Source organism: Chlorocebus sabaeus, chromosome 4 (assembly GCF_047675955.1).
Source record: "Chlorocebus sabaeus isolate Y175 chromosome 4, mChlSab1.0.hap1, whole genome shotgun sequence".
NCBI classification, from domain to species: Eukaryota; Metazoa; Chordata; class Mammalia; order Primates; family Cercopithecidae; genus Chlorocebus; species Chlorocebus sabaeus.
This window is the reverse complement of record NC_132907.1, coordinates 20491767-20510531: the sequence shown is the minus strand read 5'-3', so window position 1 is coordinate 20510531 and position 18765 is coordinate 20491767. Positions and strand designations below refer to the sequence as shown.

Sequence of the window (18765 nt, the reverse complement as noted above, 5' to 3'; positions counted from 1 at the left end):
ACTGAGGGGAGCAGTTTAACAGGACAGCCTGAAATAGATGGCTGCACCCCCTGAATGGGCACTGAAGGGACAAAGCAGCCCCAGAGAGGCAGCAGCTTGAACTGTTAGACTCTGAGCTATTTGGTGGCTCCCTGGGTGTGGTTTGAGCAGAGACTCACAGAGGAGAACTAGCCCCTCAGAAGGGCTTTGGCCTGCCTTTCTGCATGTCCAGCTCTGCAGGGCGATGGGCAGCCAGACACCACCTTTCCTAGCTCAGTGCTGCCCTTGTTACCCTGAAGGCTTTGTTGCTGTGGGTCTGCTGGGTACCTGGGAAGGGAGAAGGAGTAGGGTGTGGTATCGGGCACCAAGTGAAGTGAGTAAAACGTTTAAATTTGGTAATGCAAAGGAAGATGGGGAGCCCTGGAACCCACTGTTCTGTGCCAGGACTTTGCTTTGAATCTTTTTTTTTTTTTTTTTTTTTGAGATGGAATTCTGCTCTTGTTGCCTGGAGTACAATGGCGTGATCTCGGCTCACTGCAACCTCCACCTCCTGAGTTCAAGCGATTCTCCTGCCTCAGCTTCCCAAGTAGCTGGGATTACAGGTGTGTGCCACCACGCCCAGCTAATTTTGTATTTTTTGAGTAGAGATGGGGCTTCACCATTTTGGTCAGGTTGGTCTCAAACTCCTGACCTCAAGTGATCCACCCATCTCAGCCTCCCAAAGTGCTGGGACTACAGGAGTGAATCACCATGACTACCCTGAATCTTAATCTGTAAGTGGGCAGCGTCTTTCCATTGCTTATTAAACCAACTTAAAAAAAAAAAGTTTCTCGGCCAGGTATGGTGGCTCACGTCTGTAATCCCAGCACTTTGGGAGGCCAAGGCAGGCAGATCACCGGAGGTCAGGAGTTCGAGACCAGACTGGCCAACATGGTGAAATACCACCTCTGCTAAAAATACATGAATTAGCCAGGCATGGTGGCACATGCCTGTAGTCACAGCTACTCTGGAGACCGAAGCAGGAGAATCACCTGAACCTGGGAGACAGAGGTTTCAGTGGGTGACAGAGCGAGACTCTGTCTCAAAAAAAAAAAATTCTAGAAGTACATTGCTTCCTAGAAAAACATCTGAAATGAAAAGTGATTCCTTCCATTGAGAAGTGGGTCATATATGTTTTCTCTTACAGATACTTTTTGACCTTACTACCCAAATATAATCATTTTGTATACTTAAGGCATTTTTCTTTTTAGTTTTTACTCCTGTTTTTCTCTTTTAAAAAATAAATATATGTTAAAATTAATTAATATTCCCATCACCTTAATGAAGGGTGTTAAAGTAAACTTGTGCTATTCATAATTCTTTGAAATTAGAAGAACATCAACTTACGAAAGTCTTTGTGGGAGAACTGAAGTCCAGAGATCCTGCCCAAACCTTCAATCTCAAGTTCACTAAAGATTTGTGTTTGTCTTCCAGGGGAATGAAAAGGAGACACACACATGCGCGCATGCACACACACACACGACTGTTTCATTTGTTTAGGATTTAGGACATTTTTTAGTTTTCTCACAGCATCCATCTAGGTAGAGAGAGTAGATACCTCTAGCCTGTGGGTGGGGACAGGAGTTCCAGTGATTTAAAGACTGATTTGAGGTCCTAATGCAGCCTCAGAATCCTTGGACTTGTCTTTATAGCTGGAAGTAATAGGATTTTAGGTGTGAAAAATGTTACCTGCCTGAATTAGCCAGGCAGACCTATATACGTGGTTCCAGTTGCATAGTGTTCTGTGTAACTGAGCTCTATGTTACACCTCAAAACTTCGTGGAATAAAACCACCACCATCTTATTTGCACAGATTCTTTGGGTCAGGAATCCAGACAGGACACAGTGGGAATGGCCTGTCTCTGCTCCATTTACTGGACCAATTAACGAGCTTCAGCTGGGAATCATCTGGAAGCTTCTCCACCTATATGCCTGGTAGGTGGGGTGGGATGACTTGAAGGCTGGACTCAGCGGGGACTGTTTACCAGAGCATCTGCGAGTTGACACTTCATGGAGCTCAGGCTTCTTGCAGCATGGCGGCTGGCTTCTCAAGTGGGAGGGTTCCAAGAGTGAGCGTCTCCACAGAACAAATGTTCCAAGAGACCACGTGGAAGCTGCGTGGATTTTTATAACTTAGCTTTGGAAGTCAGATAACAGCATTTCTGCCACTCTTTATTGGTAGAAGCTATTGCAAGTCTCCCCAGATTCAAGGAGAGGGGACCTGCCTCTCAGTGGAAGGAATAAAAAAATTCACAACCACTTAAACAGAAAAAGCACATAAACCATTTCATGTTCCACTATGGTGCTAATTCAATGAAAGATGAGCTTGAGTAGAAGTCAGCAAAGCTGTGTCAAGAATGAGTTAATTGTAAATGGGGGAAAAACATGAACTGTGTATATTGTGAGAATTAATGAAAATAATTGCGTTGAGTAGAAAAATTCAAGTTAACCTAAATGCCTAGCAAATGGGGAGTAGTTCAAATAAATTATAAATAAAATATTTACATTAGGAATATGATGCAGACTCTTAAAAGAATGAGGTAGCTCTATATGTAATTATATAAGAATATGTCCAAGATCTGTTAAGTAAAAAAAAATATTTACAGAAAAACATGTATGCGATGATTCATGAGTATTTTAACTTAACATGTATATATATATGTAAAAATTCAGAAAATAGTCTTAAAAATTACATTAAACTGTTAGTGGGGATTTCTACTGTAAATGAGAGTAGGACTTGGGTAGGTAATAGGAAGGAGAACCCACTTCTCATTCTATTGTTCTATGCTGTTTAAATTTTTAGATGTATTATGTTTTCCTATATCGCTCTTATGATATGAATTGCTAAGTGAGATTTTAACTTCTAAAATACATTAAATTTAATTTGGTTATTTTATAAATATAAAAAATATAAAATGTGTTTCATATTTTAATATAAAATATAAAGTGTAATTTAATTTGGTAAACATTTTTCTTCCTGGGACTGTTACTGAACTTTGCTTTCCTAGTATTTTATTATATGAATCGGTACAGTAGGTTGGCCTGGGCACAGATGGGCACTAGGCTGTTTGGCATGCTTTGTAGTTGCGAGAGAAATTTAAGAATGCCAGTCTTGGCCGGGCACGGTGGCTCACGCCTCCCAACACTTTGGGAGACCGAGCCGGGTGGATCACGAGGTCTAGAGATCGAGACCATCCTGCCAACATGGTGAGACACCAGCTCTACTAAAAATACAAAAATTAGCTGAGCGTGGTAGTGCGTGCCTGTAGTCTCAGCTACTCGGGAGGCTGAGGCAGAAGAATTGCTTGAACCTGGGAGGCAGAGGTTGCAGTGAGCCAAGAGTGCACCACTGCACTCCAGCCTGGCGACAGAGCGAGACTCTGTATCAAAAAAAAAAAAAGAATGCCAGTCTTACTGTTTTTTGTTCCTCTTATTGCTCAGACAATCTCCTCAGTGGCAGCAGTTCCTGGAATATGTGGTGATTCCAAGTGGTCTTTTTATAATGATTTTAGTAGAAATTAAGGGTAGGCATATTCATGTTGGGTTGAGCTGCTTAAGCTTGTATTATCTCCCAAATGGAATTAGCTATATTCCTCATATAGTTAATTATTATAGATAATAATCAAATTAAGGAAATTCAATGACATTAGAAAAGATTTATGACTTTAATGGAATTCAGATTGGTTTATTTATTTCTTTCTTTCTTTTTTTTTTTTTTTTGAGATGGAGTCTTGCTCTGTCACCCAAGCTAGAGTTCAGTGGTGCGATCTCAGCTCACTGCATCCTCTCCCTCCCGGGTTCAAACAATTCTCTTGCCTCAGCGTCCCAAATAGCTGGGATTACAGGCATGTACCACCACGCCAGGCTAATTTTTGTGTTTTGAGTAGAGACGGGATTTTACTATGTTGGCCAGGCTGGTCTCAAACTCCTGACCTCACGTGATCCACCTACCTTGGCTTCCCCAAGTTCTGGGGTTACAGGCATGAGTCACCACGCTCAGCCCAGGCTGGTCTATTTCTGAGCTAATCTTCTGGGGGTGGGTTTTTTGGAGCATCACATACCCCTCAAGCTAATAGAACAGGATAGAAGCCAAGATGGAGATCTAGAGTTACATTTTAAAGGTGCCAGTCCTCTACTTTCTTCCTGTGTTGTATAGTAACCTGATCATGCCTCATTTTTCAAACAATTATGTTATTTAAATTAGTGTCATACAAGAAGTAGTAAGAGTAACTTACACGGTGCCAGGGACTGAGCTGTGCTCTGGCTGGGCAGTGAGTTAGCTGATACTTCCTGCCTGTATAACATTTATGGTTTAGTAGGATAGACAGAAACATAAAATAAGTGATTATGAGAAAATCGGCTCATCACAACTTTGAGAGATACACCTGGCTGCATACTCTCTGTTTGCCCTTTCTGATCCACCATGCTCTGTGCCCTCGGAGGCAGACCACTATGGATCACATATGGGGCCCCTTGCCCTGTGGCTTTTGGGCCCTGTGGCTTTTGGGTATTTATTTCCCCCGCTCCCTCCTTCCCTCAACTTCCTCACATTTGTTAAAATGGGATATTATTTAACTAGTCAGGGTTCAGGCAGGAAAGAAATGGTACTCAAAACAGTGTAATTGCAAAGAGTTTAATGACAAATTTCACAAAGATGTGAACAAGGTAAGGGAAACTAGCAAGAATTGTGGAGTACCTGGGAGGTACCCCAAATATTTGCAGATGCTTTTCTCTCATGTTTACTCTGATGGTTATTTCTTTTGTTGTGCAGATGCTTTTTAGTTTAGTTGGGTTCCATTTATTTGTTTTTGACATATTTGCTTTTAGGGTCTTAGTCATAAATTCTTTGCCTAGGCCAATGTCCAGAAGAGTTTTTCCTGGGTTTTCTTCTAGAACTTTTATGGTTTTAGGTCTTAGATTTAAGTCTTTTATCCAAGGCTTAAGGCTCTGGGTGATTGGTGGTGCTATGTTCCTCTGCTGAAAGCCACAGTTCCCATAGGGTGACCCTCTTTTACAGCTGTTGTTGCAGCTAAATGCTTGCTGAAATCTGGCAACTAATCCTCCTCCTCAAAAACACTTAAACAAACAAACAAAAATGCACATAAGCTCTCCTACCCCTTTAGACCTAGGGGAGATGATGGCTTTGCTGTTGCTAGGCTCCCAAGAACCCAACAATTCTTGCTAGTTTCCCTTACCTTATTCATGTCTTTGTAAAATGTCTGTCATTAAACTCTTTGTAAGTAGACTTTTGTAATTAGACTTTGTTTTGAATACCATTTTTTTTCCTGCCTGAACCCTGACTAGTTAGATAACATCCCATTTTACAAATGTCAGGAAGTTGAGGCATAGAGATTGGTTAATATCACAACTGGGATTCAAATTCAGAGTATTTTATGTTATAGCTGATTCTTAACTTCAGTGTTTTCCTATTTGTCACATCCAAGGAATTCTCGTAGTCATCTTTACATTGAGAAGAAACTCGAGGGAAAAGTTTCTTACCTGTCAGATATAACTTTGAAGTTATGAGGCTATAAAACAAATTAGCTCTTAAATATTTCAATAAATAACATCCTTCCAATCAGCTCCTGTGGTTCAGAGTTTTTCATTACTTTCTTTAGAATTGCCCTCAGATTCATGTTATAAGCCAGGAAGGAAAAAATAATCTAAAAGTAATTAAACCTTCAATATGCCACCATATTCTCTAGGCTTGGTTCAGGTTGACTACTGGTTGTTTGCAAACACCTGATCCACTTTTAAGGACCAAGGTTAAGGATATATTTAAAATTTTTTAAAAATTTCAATAACTTTGGGGGTACAAGGGTTTTTGGTATGTGGATGAATTGCATAGTGGTGAATTCTGAGATTTTGAGTGTGCTTGTCACCTGAGTAGTGTACATTGTGCGCAATACATAGTTTTATATCCCTCTTTCCCCTCCCACCTTCCTCTTTCTGAGTCTCCAAAGTCCATTATGCCACTCTGTATGCCTTTGCATACCCATAGCTTAGCTTCCTTATAAGTGAGAACATTAACGGTGTTTGATTTTCCATTCCTGAGTTATTTCACTTAGAACAATGACCTCCAGCTCCATCCAAGTTGCTGCAAAAAACATTATTTCATTCTTTTTTTATGGCTGAGTAGTATTCCGTAGTACATATAGTCCATATTTTCTTTATCCACTTATTGGTCAATGGGCACTTAGATTGGTCCCATATCTTTGCAATTGTGAATTATACTGCATTACACTTGCAGGTGTCTTTTTTATATAATGACTTCTTTTCTTTTGGGTAGATACCCAGTAGTGTGATGACTGGATTGAATGGTAGATCTACTTTTTGTTTTTTAAGAAATCTTCATACTGTTTTTCATAGAGGTTATACTAATTTACATTCTCACCGGCAGTGTATAAACATTCCCTTTGCACCACATCCGTGGCAACATCTATTGTTTTTTGACTTTTTATTAGTGGCCATTTTGACTGGAGTAAGGTGGTATCTCATGTGATTTTAATTTGCATTTCCCTGATTAGTGATGTTGAGCATTTTTTCATGTGTTTGTTAGCCATTTTTATATTTTCTTTTGAGAAATGTCTACTCATGTCATTTGCTCACTTTTTGATGGGATTCTTTTTTTTTTTTCTTGTTGATTTGAGTTCCTTGTAGATTCTGGTTATTAGACCGTGTTGTATGCATAGTTTGCAGATATTTTCTCCCATTTGGTGGGTTGTCTGTTTACTCTGATGGTTATTTCTTTTGCTGTGCAGAAGCTTTTTAGTTTAGTTAGTTCCCATTTATTTGTTTTTGTCACGTTTGCTTTTAGGGTGTTAGTCATAAATTCTTTGCCTAGGCCAATGTCCAAAAGAGTTTTTCCTGGATTTTCTCCTATAATTTTTATAGTTTCAGGTCTTAGATTTAAGTCTTTGAGCCCTCTTGAGTTAATTTTTGTATACAATGAGAGGGGTCCAGTTTCATTCTTCTATATGTGGCTATCCAGTTTTCCCAGCACCAATTATTAAATAGGGTATCCTTTTCCAATTTATGTTTTTCCATGTTTTGTCAAAGATCACTTGGTTGAATTTGGCTTTGAGTTCTTTATTTATGTTTCATTGGTCTGTGTATCTGCTTTTATACCAGGACCATGCTATTTTGGTAACTATAGCCTTGCAGTATAATTTGACATCAGGTAATGTGATACCTCCAGATTTGTTCTTTTTGCTTAGGATTGCTTTGACTATTCAGGCTCTTTTTTGGTTCCATATGAACTTTAGGATTTTTTTTTCTAGTCATGTGAAAAATGATGTTGGTTTTTGTCTTTGGTTCTGTTTATATGCTGGATTACGTTTATTGATTTGCGTATGTTGAACCAGCCTTGCATCCCAGGGATGAAGCCCGCTTGATCATGGTGGATAAGCTTTTTGATGTGCTGCTGGATTTGGTTTGCCAGTATTTACTTGAGGATTTTTGCATCGATGTTCATCAGGGATATTGGTCTAAAATTCTCTTTTTTTGTTGGGTCTCTGCCAGGCTTTGGTATCAGGATGATGTTGGCCTCATAAAGTGAGTTATGGAGGATTCCCTCTTTTTCTATTGATTGGAATAATTTCAGAAGGAATGGTACCAGCTCCTCCTTGTACCTCTGGTAGAATTCGGCTGTGAATCTGTCTGGTCCTGGACTTTTTTTGGTTGGTAGGCTATTAATTATTTCCTCAATTTCAGAATCTGTTATTGGTCTATTCAGGGATTCCATTTCTTCCTGGTTTAGTCTTGAGACAGTGTATGTGTCCAGGAATTTATCCATTTCTTCTAGGTTTTCTAGTTTATTTACATAGAAGTGTTGATAGTATTCTCTGATGGTAGTTTGTATTTCTGTGGGGTCGGTGGTGATATCCCCTTTATCATTTTTAAACTGAACCGAAGGCAAAAACCAACATCATTTTTCACATGACTAGAAAAAAAAATCCTAAAGTTTATATGGAACCAAAAAAGAGCCTGAATAGTCAAAGACGAAAACCACATGATTATCTCAATAGATGCAGAAAAGGCCTTTGACAAAATTCAACAGCCCTTCATGCTAAAAGCTCTCAATAAATTCAGTACTGATGGAACATATCTCAAAATAATAAGAGCTATTTATGACAAACCCACAGCCAATATCATCCTGACTGGGCAGAAACTGGAAGCATTCCCCTTGAAAACTGGCACAAGACAGGGATGCCCTCTCTCACCACTCCTATTCAACATAGTGTTGGAAGTTCTGACCAGGGCAATCAGGCAAGAGAAAGAAATAAAGCGTATTCAATTAGGAAAAGAGGAAGTCAAATTGTCCCTGTTTGCAGATGACATGATTGTATATTTAGAATACCCCATCGTCTCAACCCAAAATCTCCTTAAGTTGATAAGTAACTTCAGCAAAGTCTCAGGATACAAAATCAATGTGCAAAAATCACAAGCATTCTTATACACCAATAACAGACAAACAGAAAGCCAAATCATGAGTGAACTCACATTCACAATTTTTTCAAAGAGAATAAAATACCTAGGAATCCAACTTACAAGGGATGTGAAGGACCTCTTCAAGAACTACAAACCACTGCTCAATGAAATAAAAGAGGACACAAACAAATGGATGAACATTCCATGCTCATGGATAGGAAGAATCAATATCGTGAAATTGACCATACTGCCCAAGGTAATTTGTAGATTCAGTGCCATCTCCATTAAGCTACCAATGACTTTCTTCACAAAATTGGAAAAAACTACTTTGAAGTTCATATGGAACCAAAAAAGAGCCCGCATTGCCAAGATGATCCTAAGCCAAAACAACAAAGCTGGAGGCATCAGGCTACCTGACTTCAAACTATACTACAAAGCTACAGTAACCAAAACAGCATGGTACTGGTACCAAAACAGAGATATAGACCAATGGAACAGAACAGAGCACTGATAAATAATACCGCACATCTACAGCCATCTGATCTTTGACAAACCTGACAAAAACAAGCAATGGGGAAAGGATTCCCTATTTAATAAATGGTGCTGGGAAAACTGGCTAGCCATAAGTCGAAAGCTGCAACTGGATCCCTTCCTTACACCTTATACAAAAATTAATTCAAGATGGATTAAAGACTTAAATGTTAGACCTAAAGCCATAAAAGCCCTAGAAGAAAACCTAGGCAATACCATTCAGGACATAGGCTTGGGCAAGGACTTCATGTCTAAAACACCAAAAGCAATGGCAACAGAAGCCAGAATTGACAAATGGGATCTAATTAAACTAAAGAGCTTCTGCACAGCAAAAGAAACTACCATCAGAGTGAACAGGCAACCTACCGAATGGGAGAAAATTTTTGCAATCTACTCATCTGACGAAGGGCTAATATCCAGAACCTATAAAGAACTCAAACAAATTTACAAGAAAAAAAAAACCCCATCAAAAAGTGGGTGAAGGATATGAACAGACACTTCTCAAAAGAAGACATTTATGCAGCCAACAGACACATGAAAAAATGCTCATCATCATTGGCCATCAGAGAAATGCAAATCAAAACCACAATGAGATACCATCTCATACCAGTTAAAATGGTGATCATTAAAAAGTCAGGAAACAACAGGTGCTGGAGAGGATGTGGAGAAATAGGAACACTTTTACACTGTTGGTGGGACTGTAAACTAGTTCAACCATTGTGGAAGACAGTGTGGCGATTCCTCAAGGATCTAGAACTAGAAATACCATTTGACCCAGCCATCCCATTACTGGGTATATACCCAAAGGATTATAAATCATGCTGCTATAAAGACACATGCACATGTATGTTTATTGCAGCACTATTCACAATAGCAAAGACTTGGAACCAACCTAAATGTCCATCAATGATGGACTGGATTAAGAAAATGTGGCACATATACGCCATGGAATACTATGCAGCCATAAAAAAGGATGAGTTCATGTCCTTTGTAGGGGCATGGATACAGCTGGAAACCATTATTCTCAGCAAACTGTCACAAGAACAGAAAACCAAATACGGCAAGTTCTCACTCATAGGTGGGAATTGAACAATGAGAACACTTGGACACAGGAAGGGGATCATCACGCGCCGGGTCCTATTGTTGGGGGTGGGGGAGGGATAGCATTAGGAGATATACCTAATGTAAATGATGAGTTAATGGGTGCAGCACACCAACATGGCACATGTATACATATGTAACAAACCTGCACGTTATGCACATGTACCCTAGAACATAAAGTATAATAAAAAAAAATGATGTTGGTATTTTGAAAGGAATTGCATTGAATTTGTAGATTGCTTTAGGCAGTATGGTCATTGTCACGATATTGATTCTTCCAATGCATAAGCACAGGATATGTTTACATTTGCTTGTATCATCTGTGATTTCTTTCAGTGGTGTTTTGTAGTTTTCCTTGTAGCGATCTTTCACCTCCTTAGTTAAGTATATTCTTGGGTTTGGTTTGTTGTTGTTGTTGTTATTGTTGTTGTTTTGGCAGCTATTGTAAAAGGGATTGAGCTCTTAATTTGATTCAGAGCTTGGTCATTGTTGGTGTATAGTAGTGCTATTGATTTGTGTGCATTGATTTTGTAACCTGAGACACCAAACGTATTTTTCAAATCTAGGAGTCTTTTGGAGGAGTCTTGAGTTTTCTAGATAAATTATCATATCATCAGCAAACAATGATAGTTTGACTTTGTCTTTTCCAATTTGGATGCCCTTTATTTCTTTCTCTTGCCTGATTGCTCTGTCTAGAACTTCTAGTAGTATGTTGAATAGAAGTGGTGAAAGCGGACATCCCTGTCTTGTTCCAATACTCAGGGGGAATGCTTTCAACTTTTCCCCATTCAATGTAATGTTGGCTTGTGGGTTTGTCATATGATATATATACACAGACACATACACACATACATACATATATATATATATATATTTTTTTTTTTTTTTTTTTTTTTTGAGACAGAGTCTTGCTTTGTTGCCAGGCTGGAGTGCAGTGGCACAATCTTGGCTCACTGCAAACTCCGCCTCCCGGGTTCAAGTGATTCTCCTGCCTCAGCCTCCCAAGTAGCTGAGACTACAGGCATGTGCCACCACACTCAGCTAATTTGATATTTTTAGTAGAGACAGGGTTTCACCATGTTGGCCAGGATGGTCTCACTGTCTTGAGCTCGTGATCCACCTGCCTCAGCCTCCCGAAGTACTGGAATTGCAGGCATGAGCCACCGTGCCCAGCCAATCATGGTTTTGTATTTAATTCTGTTTATATGGTGTATTGCCTTATGTATGTTAAACATACATTTATATGTTTATGTTATACATGCATATATGTTTATGTTATACATACATCCAAATGTATACATACATTCATATGTATATGTTAAACATACATTATATGTTAAACATACATTTATTGACTTATGTATGTTAAACCATCCCTGTATTCCTGGGTTGAAAGCCTCTTGATTATGGTGGTGTATTATCTTTTTTTTTTTTTAAGACAGAGCTTTGTTCTATTGCTCAGGCTGGAGTCCTATGGTGTAATCTCGACTCACTGCAACCTCTGCCTCCTGTGTTCAAGTGATTCCCATGTCTTGGCCTCCCAAGTAGCTGAGATTACAGGCACCAACCACCATGCCCAGCTAGTTTTTTGTATTTTTAGTAGAGATGAGGTTTTGCCACATTTCCCAGGCTGGTCTCGAACTCCTGAGCTCAGGCAATCTGCTCTCCTCAGCCTCCCAATGCTAGGATTACAGGTATGAGCACCATGCCTGGCCTATCTTTTTAAAAATTTTTTTATTTTTATTTAAGTTCCAAGATTTATGTGTGGGATGTGCAGGTTTATTACATAGGTAAAAGTGTGCCATGGTGGTTTGCTGTACCTATCAACCCTCACCTAGGTGTTAAGCCCCACAGGCATTAGCTATTTATCCTGGTAATAGCTCCCCGCCTCCCTCCCCACAGGCCCCACTGTGTGTTGTTCCCCTTCCTGTGTCCATGTGGTTTAATTGTTGAGCTCCCATTTACAAGTGAGAACGTGCAGTGTTTGGTTTTCTGTTCCTCTGTTAGTTTGCTAAGGATAATGGTTTCCAGCTCCATCCATGTCCCTGCAAAGGACATGGTCTCATTCCTTTTTATGGCTGCATAGTATTCCATGGTGTATATTTACCACATTTGCTTTATCCAGTCTATCATGGATGGGCATTTGGGTTGATTTTTTGCTATTGTAAATAGTGCCGTAATGAACATACACATGCATACATCTTTATAATAGAATGATTTATATTCTTTTGGATATATACTGAGTAATGGGATTGCTGGGTCAAATGGTATTATCTTTTTGATGTGTTGTTGGATTTGGTTTGCTAGTATTTTGTTGAAGATTTTTGCATCTATATTCATCAGGTATATTGGTCTGTAGTTTTTTTTGTTTGTTTTTGTTTTTGTTATGTCCTTTTCTGGCTTTGGTATCAGGGTGATACTAGCTTTCATAGAATGAGTTAGGGAGGATTCCCTCTTTCTCAATCTTTTGAAATAGTTTCAGTAGGATTGGTATCAATTCTTCTTTGAATGTCTGGTAGAGTTCAGCTGTAATCCACGTGGCCCTGGGCTGTTTTTTCTTTGGCAGGTTTAAAATTATTCATTCAATCTCAGTTCTTGTTATTGATCTCTTCAGGATTTCTGTGTCTTCCTGATTCAAGCTAGGAAGATTGTATGTTTCCAGGAATTCATCCATTTCCTCTAGATTTTTTTAGTTTGTGTGCACAGAGGAGTTCATAGTATTCTCAAGTGATCCTTTGTACTTCTGTGGTGTTGGTTGTAATGGGCTTCATTTTCATTTCTTTCCTTTTTTGAGATGAAGTCTTGCTCTGTTGTCCAGGCTGGAGTGCCATGTCATGATCTTGGCTCACTGCAGCCTCCACCTCCCAGGTTCAAGCAATTCTCCTGCTTCAGCCTCCTGAGCAGTTGGGATTATAGGCATGCACCACTATACCCGGCTAATTTTTGTATTTTTAGCAGAGATGGGCTTTCACCATCTTGGCCAGGATGGTCTCAAACTCCTGACTTCATGTGATCCACCCACCTTGGCCTCCCAAAGTGCTATGATTACAGGCATAAGCCACCGTGCCTGGCCTTCATTTCATTTCTATTTCAGTTTATTTGAATCTTCTCTCTCATTTTCTTGGTTACTTTAGCAAATGATTTATCAATTTTGCTTATCTTTTCAAAGAAATAACTTTGTTTCACTGATGTTTTGTATTTTTTGTTTAAATTTCATTTAGTTCTGCTCTAATCCTTTTTTTTTTTTAGTTTTAGGTTTGGTTTCTTCTTGTTTCTCTAGTTCCTTGAGGTGTTTTGTTGTCAATTTGTGATCTTTCTGATTTTTTGATGTAGGCATTTAGTGCTATAAACTTTCATCTTAGCACTGCTTTTGCTGTATCCCAGAGGCTTTGATAACTTGTGTCATTATTAGCATTCAATTCAAAGAATTTTTAAATTTCCATCTTGATTTCATTGTTAACCTAAAAGTCATTCTGGAGCAGATTAATTTCCATGTATTTGTATAGTTTTGAAGGTTACTTTTGGAGTTGATTTCTAGTTTTATTCCACTGTGGTCTGAGAAGATACTTCATAAAATTGTTTCTTTAATTTTGTTGAGACTTGTGGACTATTATATGGTCTATCTTGGAGAATGTTCCATGTGTTGGGAAGAATGTATAGTCTGTAGTTCTTGGGTAGAATGTTTTGTAAATATTTGTTCTAGAGTGTGGTTTAAGTCCAGTGTTTCTTTGTTGACTTTCTGCTTTGATGATCTGTCTAGTGCTGTCAGTAGAGTGTTGAAGTCCCGTACTATTATTATATTGCTGTCTATCTCTTTTCTTAGGTCCAGTAGTAATTGTTTTACGAAACTGGGAGCTCCAGAGATAGGTGCATATATATTTAGGTGGTAATATCTTCTTGTTAGATTGATCCTTTTATTATTATATGATGACCTTCTTCGTCTTTTTTTTTCTTTTTTACTGTTGTTGTTTTAAAGTATTTTTGTTTTTCTGATGTAAGAATAGCTACTCTTGCTCTCTTTTGGTTTCCATTTGCGTGGAATATCTTTTTCACTCCTTTACACTGAGTTTATTTGAATCCCTGTATGTTAGATGAGTCTCTTGAAGAAAGCAGATATTTGTCTTGTCTTGTTTTAATCCATTTTGCCAATCTATGTATTTTAAGTGGAGCATTTAGGCTATTTATATTCAATGTTAATATTGACATGTGAGGTACTATTCCAATCATTGTGCTGATTGTTACCTAGATACTTGGTTTTCTTTGTTATATTATTGTTTTATAGGCCATGTGAGTTTTATGTTTTCAAGAGTTTTTATTCTGCTGCATATTGACTTTTTGTTTCAAGATTTATAACTCCTTTTAGCATTTCTTGTGGGGTTGGTCTGGTTGTGACAAATTCACTCAGCACTTGCTTATCTGGAAAAGACTTTATTTCTCCGTGATTTATGAAGCTTAATTTAGCTGGATACCAAATTATTGGCTGACAGTTATTCTGTTTGAAGCTAAAGATTGGACCCCAGTCCCTTCTGGCTTGTAAGATTTCTGCTGAAGTTATGGGGACATTTAATAGAAATACATTTTCTGCTGGGTGTATTGGTTCATGCCTGTAATCCTAGCACTTTGGGAGGTTGAGGCGAGAGGATTGCTTGAGGCCAAGAGTTCAAGACTTAGCTGGCCAACATAGTGAGATCCTGTCTCTTTTAAAAAGCATTTTAATTTTTTATAATTATATATTTTTAAAAAGTAAAATTTTTAAAATACATTAATTGAATTGAAGGACATTCCAAAAGAGACACCTAAAGCTCAGTAATGGCTGCCAAGTTGAAATGAGCATAGAGCTTCTAGGGACTATTTTGAAAGATAGGATATTAATTTCTATGTGTGATCTCTTGACTTACAAATACCAGATTTTACTCATGTTACCTGTGTCTCCCCTCAGTGCATCCTGGGTGTGTATTCATTTCTTTGACCTGCAGAAGAACTCTAGGCTGGCCAGGTTGACAGTGATTGAGAGCACACAGCCCATTATTGCCATCTAACCAGAGATGGCTTAAGACAGCGTAGCCTAGTAAGTAGTTAAGAGTAGGGCCCTGGCCAGGCGCAGTGGCTCATGCCTGTAATCCCAGTACTTTGGGAGGCTGAGGCAGGCGAATCATAAGGTCAGGAGTTTGAGACCAGCCTGGCCAACATGGCAAAACATGTCTCTACTAAAAATACAAAAATTAGCCAGGTGTGGTGGTGGGTGCCTGTGATCCTAGCTATTCAGAAGGCTGAGGCAGGAGAATCGCTTGAACCTTGGAGGCGAAGGTTGCAGTGAGCTGAGATCGTACCATTGCACTCCAGCCTGGGCAACATGAGCAAGACTCCATCTCAAAAAAAAAAAAAAAGGAGTAGGGCCCTGAAGCCAGACTGCATTGATGCCAATCTAGGCCCTACAAATGACTGCTCAGTGTCCTTGGGTTCTGTGCCTTGGTTTCCTCATTTCGTGAGCAGAAATAATAGTACTTTGTTCACACAGGTTTTGTGAGGTGTTAATTAGTTAATTTGCGTAAAGGGTTTAGGAGAATGTCTAGCACAACTATAAGTGCTCAGTAGTGGTTAGCATGCTTTTTATTGCTGTCATTATCTTGACAGTCTGAGATGCTCATTGATTCTTCCTGTCTCTGTGTAATCACATTCATCTATAAGTCTTGTCTGTCACATTTTAGTAAACTCTTTTTCACTTCCTGGAAAGAATCAGGAATTAACTACCTCAAGTACCTACTTTTGAAGAGGTTGTGTCTAAGTCATGGATATGAGAAAAAGAACCAGAAGAAAAAGAAGAAATTAAAAACCTGGAAGAAAGTGAACATGTTGGTAAGGGAAAGTACAACTGTAATAATGCCACTTCTTACAAAGCCAGTGGTAGGATTCGTGAATGTCAGCGGTGTGTTTGGACTGATTTTCACTTCTGGTTCTGTTAAATAGCCAGATACTCTTTCCCATTCAAACACTACCTTTGATCTCCTATGCTGTTAATACCTGTTACTGTTCTACCTTTTGGTTAACTTTGTGGACTGAACTGTTGCAGATGAAGAATCACTCTTGCATCAGGCATGTAAAAGATATCAAAGCTAAAGAAATTTTGCCTTCCTTAAGAAAGCAAGAATGAGAAATCCCCCTGTGCCATCCATAAAGAGGGCATTCAAAGCCTGAGTGTTGAGTAGGAGTTACAGCAGAATGGCACATGCGGAATGAAATTCAGGCCTTTGAGGACTAAGAAAATGGTACTCAGCTTTGCTCGTATTAATGCCTGGAAGCAGGAAGAGCTGTTCTACCTATAAAATGGGGGTTGGGGGGACCCTACTCATTAGCTAGGGAATAGCCATGGGAGGAAAGAAAGGAACTGGCAAGAAAACAGGAACCCAAAGCCTGAATCACTCATAGATGAGGTAGCTGAATTCTTTTCTATGTGATCTTATCCCCGTCTTCAGATGAGACATTAACACAGAGTTGTCTGAGGCAGGTGGAGAAAGTTAAGGAAGCTATAAAAGGGTGTTGGGCTACAATGCCGTCATTGAGAATGTGTATATGCTGTGTTTCTCAATTTTTCTGTGGAGGACCTAATTCTCTTCTTCCTATCTTTCCGATTAAAATGAAAACCTATGGTATGATTGATTACAAGAAGCTTTACTTAACTTCTAATAGTCTGATCTCATTTCTCTGAATAAAAATGACATCACGGTGAAACTAGATTATAACATTTACAGGCTTTGACATAATAGAGACCTATGAATTGACTTAACCCACTGAATAGTTATAGAAGTGAATAACTAAGCTGTCTGTGTAATGGGGAGGGAAAGGAATGTGAATCCTTTGTCTCAGGAAGTAAACCAACAACATAGTACAGTTTTACAGCCACAAGGCAAGTAAGAGAACGCAGCTGGTCACTCGTGCTACCTTGTCCGGGGATGAAGGGTTTTCACCTAGAGTGCATGTAAATATCTTTCCTTGCTTACCTGAGTGCCTATTCAGCTGTTACCCCAATTCTTTCTTATTTCTCCTACATTTAAAATCACTTAACGGGCTGGGCATGGTGGCTCACACCTGTAATCCCAGCACTTTGGGAGGCTGAGGTGGACAGATCACTTGAGATCAGGAGTTCAAGACCAGCCTGGCCAACATGGTGAAACCCCATCTCTACTAAAAAAAAAAAAAAAAAATTAGCCAGGCATGGTGGCGGGTGCCTGTAATCCCAGCTACTTGGGAGGCTGAGGCACAGGAATCACTTGAACCTGGGGGGCAGAGGTTGCAGTGAGACAAGATCGTGCCACTGCACTCCAGCCTGGGTGACAGAGTGAAACTCTGTCTCAAAAGATAATAAATAAAATAAAATCACTTAATAATATGACACCTGGCATAAAGACCACACGTAATCTGCTTGAATCTAAAGGAACATGCAATGGAAGCTTAAATACACTATTTTGTAGTTGAAAAGTTTTTCAGGAAGGGACTGGACAGTGAGAATGCTTATTGCCCTACAGAGAGTGACGTGTCTGGATTTATAGCGGGAAAATATATACAAATAGTCTCCAGAGTTTTAAATCATCTGCTCATTACAGAACCTCATTTCAGTGTAACAGTCCTCTGGTGTATGAAATGGATGGAAGCAAAAGTTACGGTGGATTTACAAACCAAAATTCAACTATGCCTCATTTGATATATATGAGAGGACAGCATGCATCCGTAGTCCAGCTAGGGAGGATGAGAAGGGAAGATCATTTGAGCCTAGGAATTCAAGTTCAGCCTGGCCAACATAGTGAGACCTCATCTCTAAAAACACCAAAAGTTTTTTGTTTTGTTTTTTTTTTAATTAAAAAAAAAAAAAGTGAGGGGACAGAATGTCATATGAAGAGAGTATGAGTTTTAGAATCTGACCCCTGATTCTGGCCTGGTTGGCACCCAGTCCTTGGGCAGGTTTCCAGCTCTCTGAGCTGTTTTCTTCCTCTGAAAATAAAGCCGTCTCTCTAGTCAGGGTTGTTGGAAAGACCAGTACTTACATGTCAGGCCACTAGCACAGAGCCTAGTAAATTAACAATGGCAGCCGCTGTGGGACATGACATTTCATGTCTGAAACATATCCAGGGTTTTGTCAAAGAGCAAGTGTTCAGCTATAGACTTGATGGGTGAAGTTTTAGCACATTTATTGGGCAAACTCTAGTTTCATGAGATACTTATATAAAGTTTTAGTTCTACAATTTTTTCTATTTCATAGCCACAGTGGTGTATTTTTTGCTTATAATTTGACTACAGGAGGGGATTGAATATAGAATTCACAAGTCTAAATTTGTGTTTAAAGAATGGGTTGGCTCAGTTTCATCTACCAAATTAGAATGATCTTACTCTCCAAGTGTATTGTAAAGTGTAATAGAAATCAATGGGAGAGAAGCCTCTTCCTTACAATAGTAGAAAGAATTATGGAGTTAGAAAATCAATAGGCTGGGTGCGGTGGCTTATGCCTGTAATCCCATCATGTTGGGAGGCCAAGGCAGGAGGATCACTTGAGCTCAGGAGTTCAGGACCAGCCTGGGCAACATAGGGAGACCCTGTCTCTATTTAAAATAAAGAAAGAAAATTAAAATAATATAAAAAGGAAATAGATGCTTACATCAGTAAATACAAGTTTTTGTTTTGTTTTGTTTTGTT

General features: G+C 39.1%; 1 protein-coding gene across 3 annotated transcripts in view; it reads left to right on the top strand.

Moving 5' to 3' along the window:
• Positions 1 to 18765, top strand: part of IQGAP2 (IQ motif containing GTPase activating protein 2) — a 310003-nt gene that overhangs the window by 25689 nt on the left and 265549 nt on the right. Inside the window, exon 1 of one of the 3 annotated variants that reach the window (XM_073014668.1) lies at positions 1935 to 1953. The exons of the other annotated variants lie outside the window; for them this stretch is intronic. Within the exon in view, the coding sequence (XP_072870769.1) occupies positions 1947 to 1953 (7 nt within the window). The 5' untranslated portion in view covers positions 1935 to 1946. Of the gene's footprint in view, positions 1 to 1934; positions 1954 to 18765 lie in introns of those variants that run through there. 3 annotated transcript variants of the gene reach the window in all.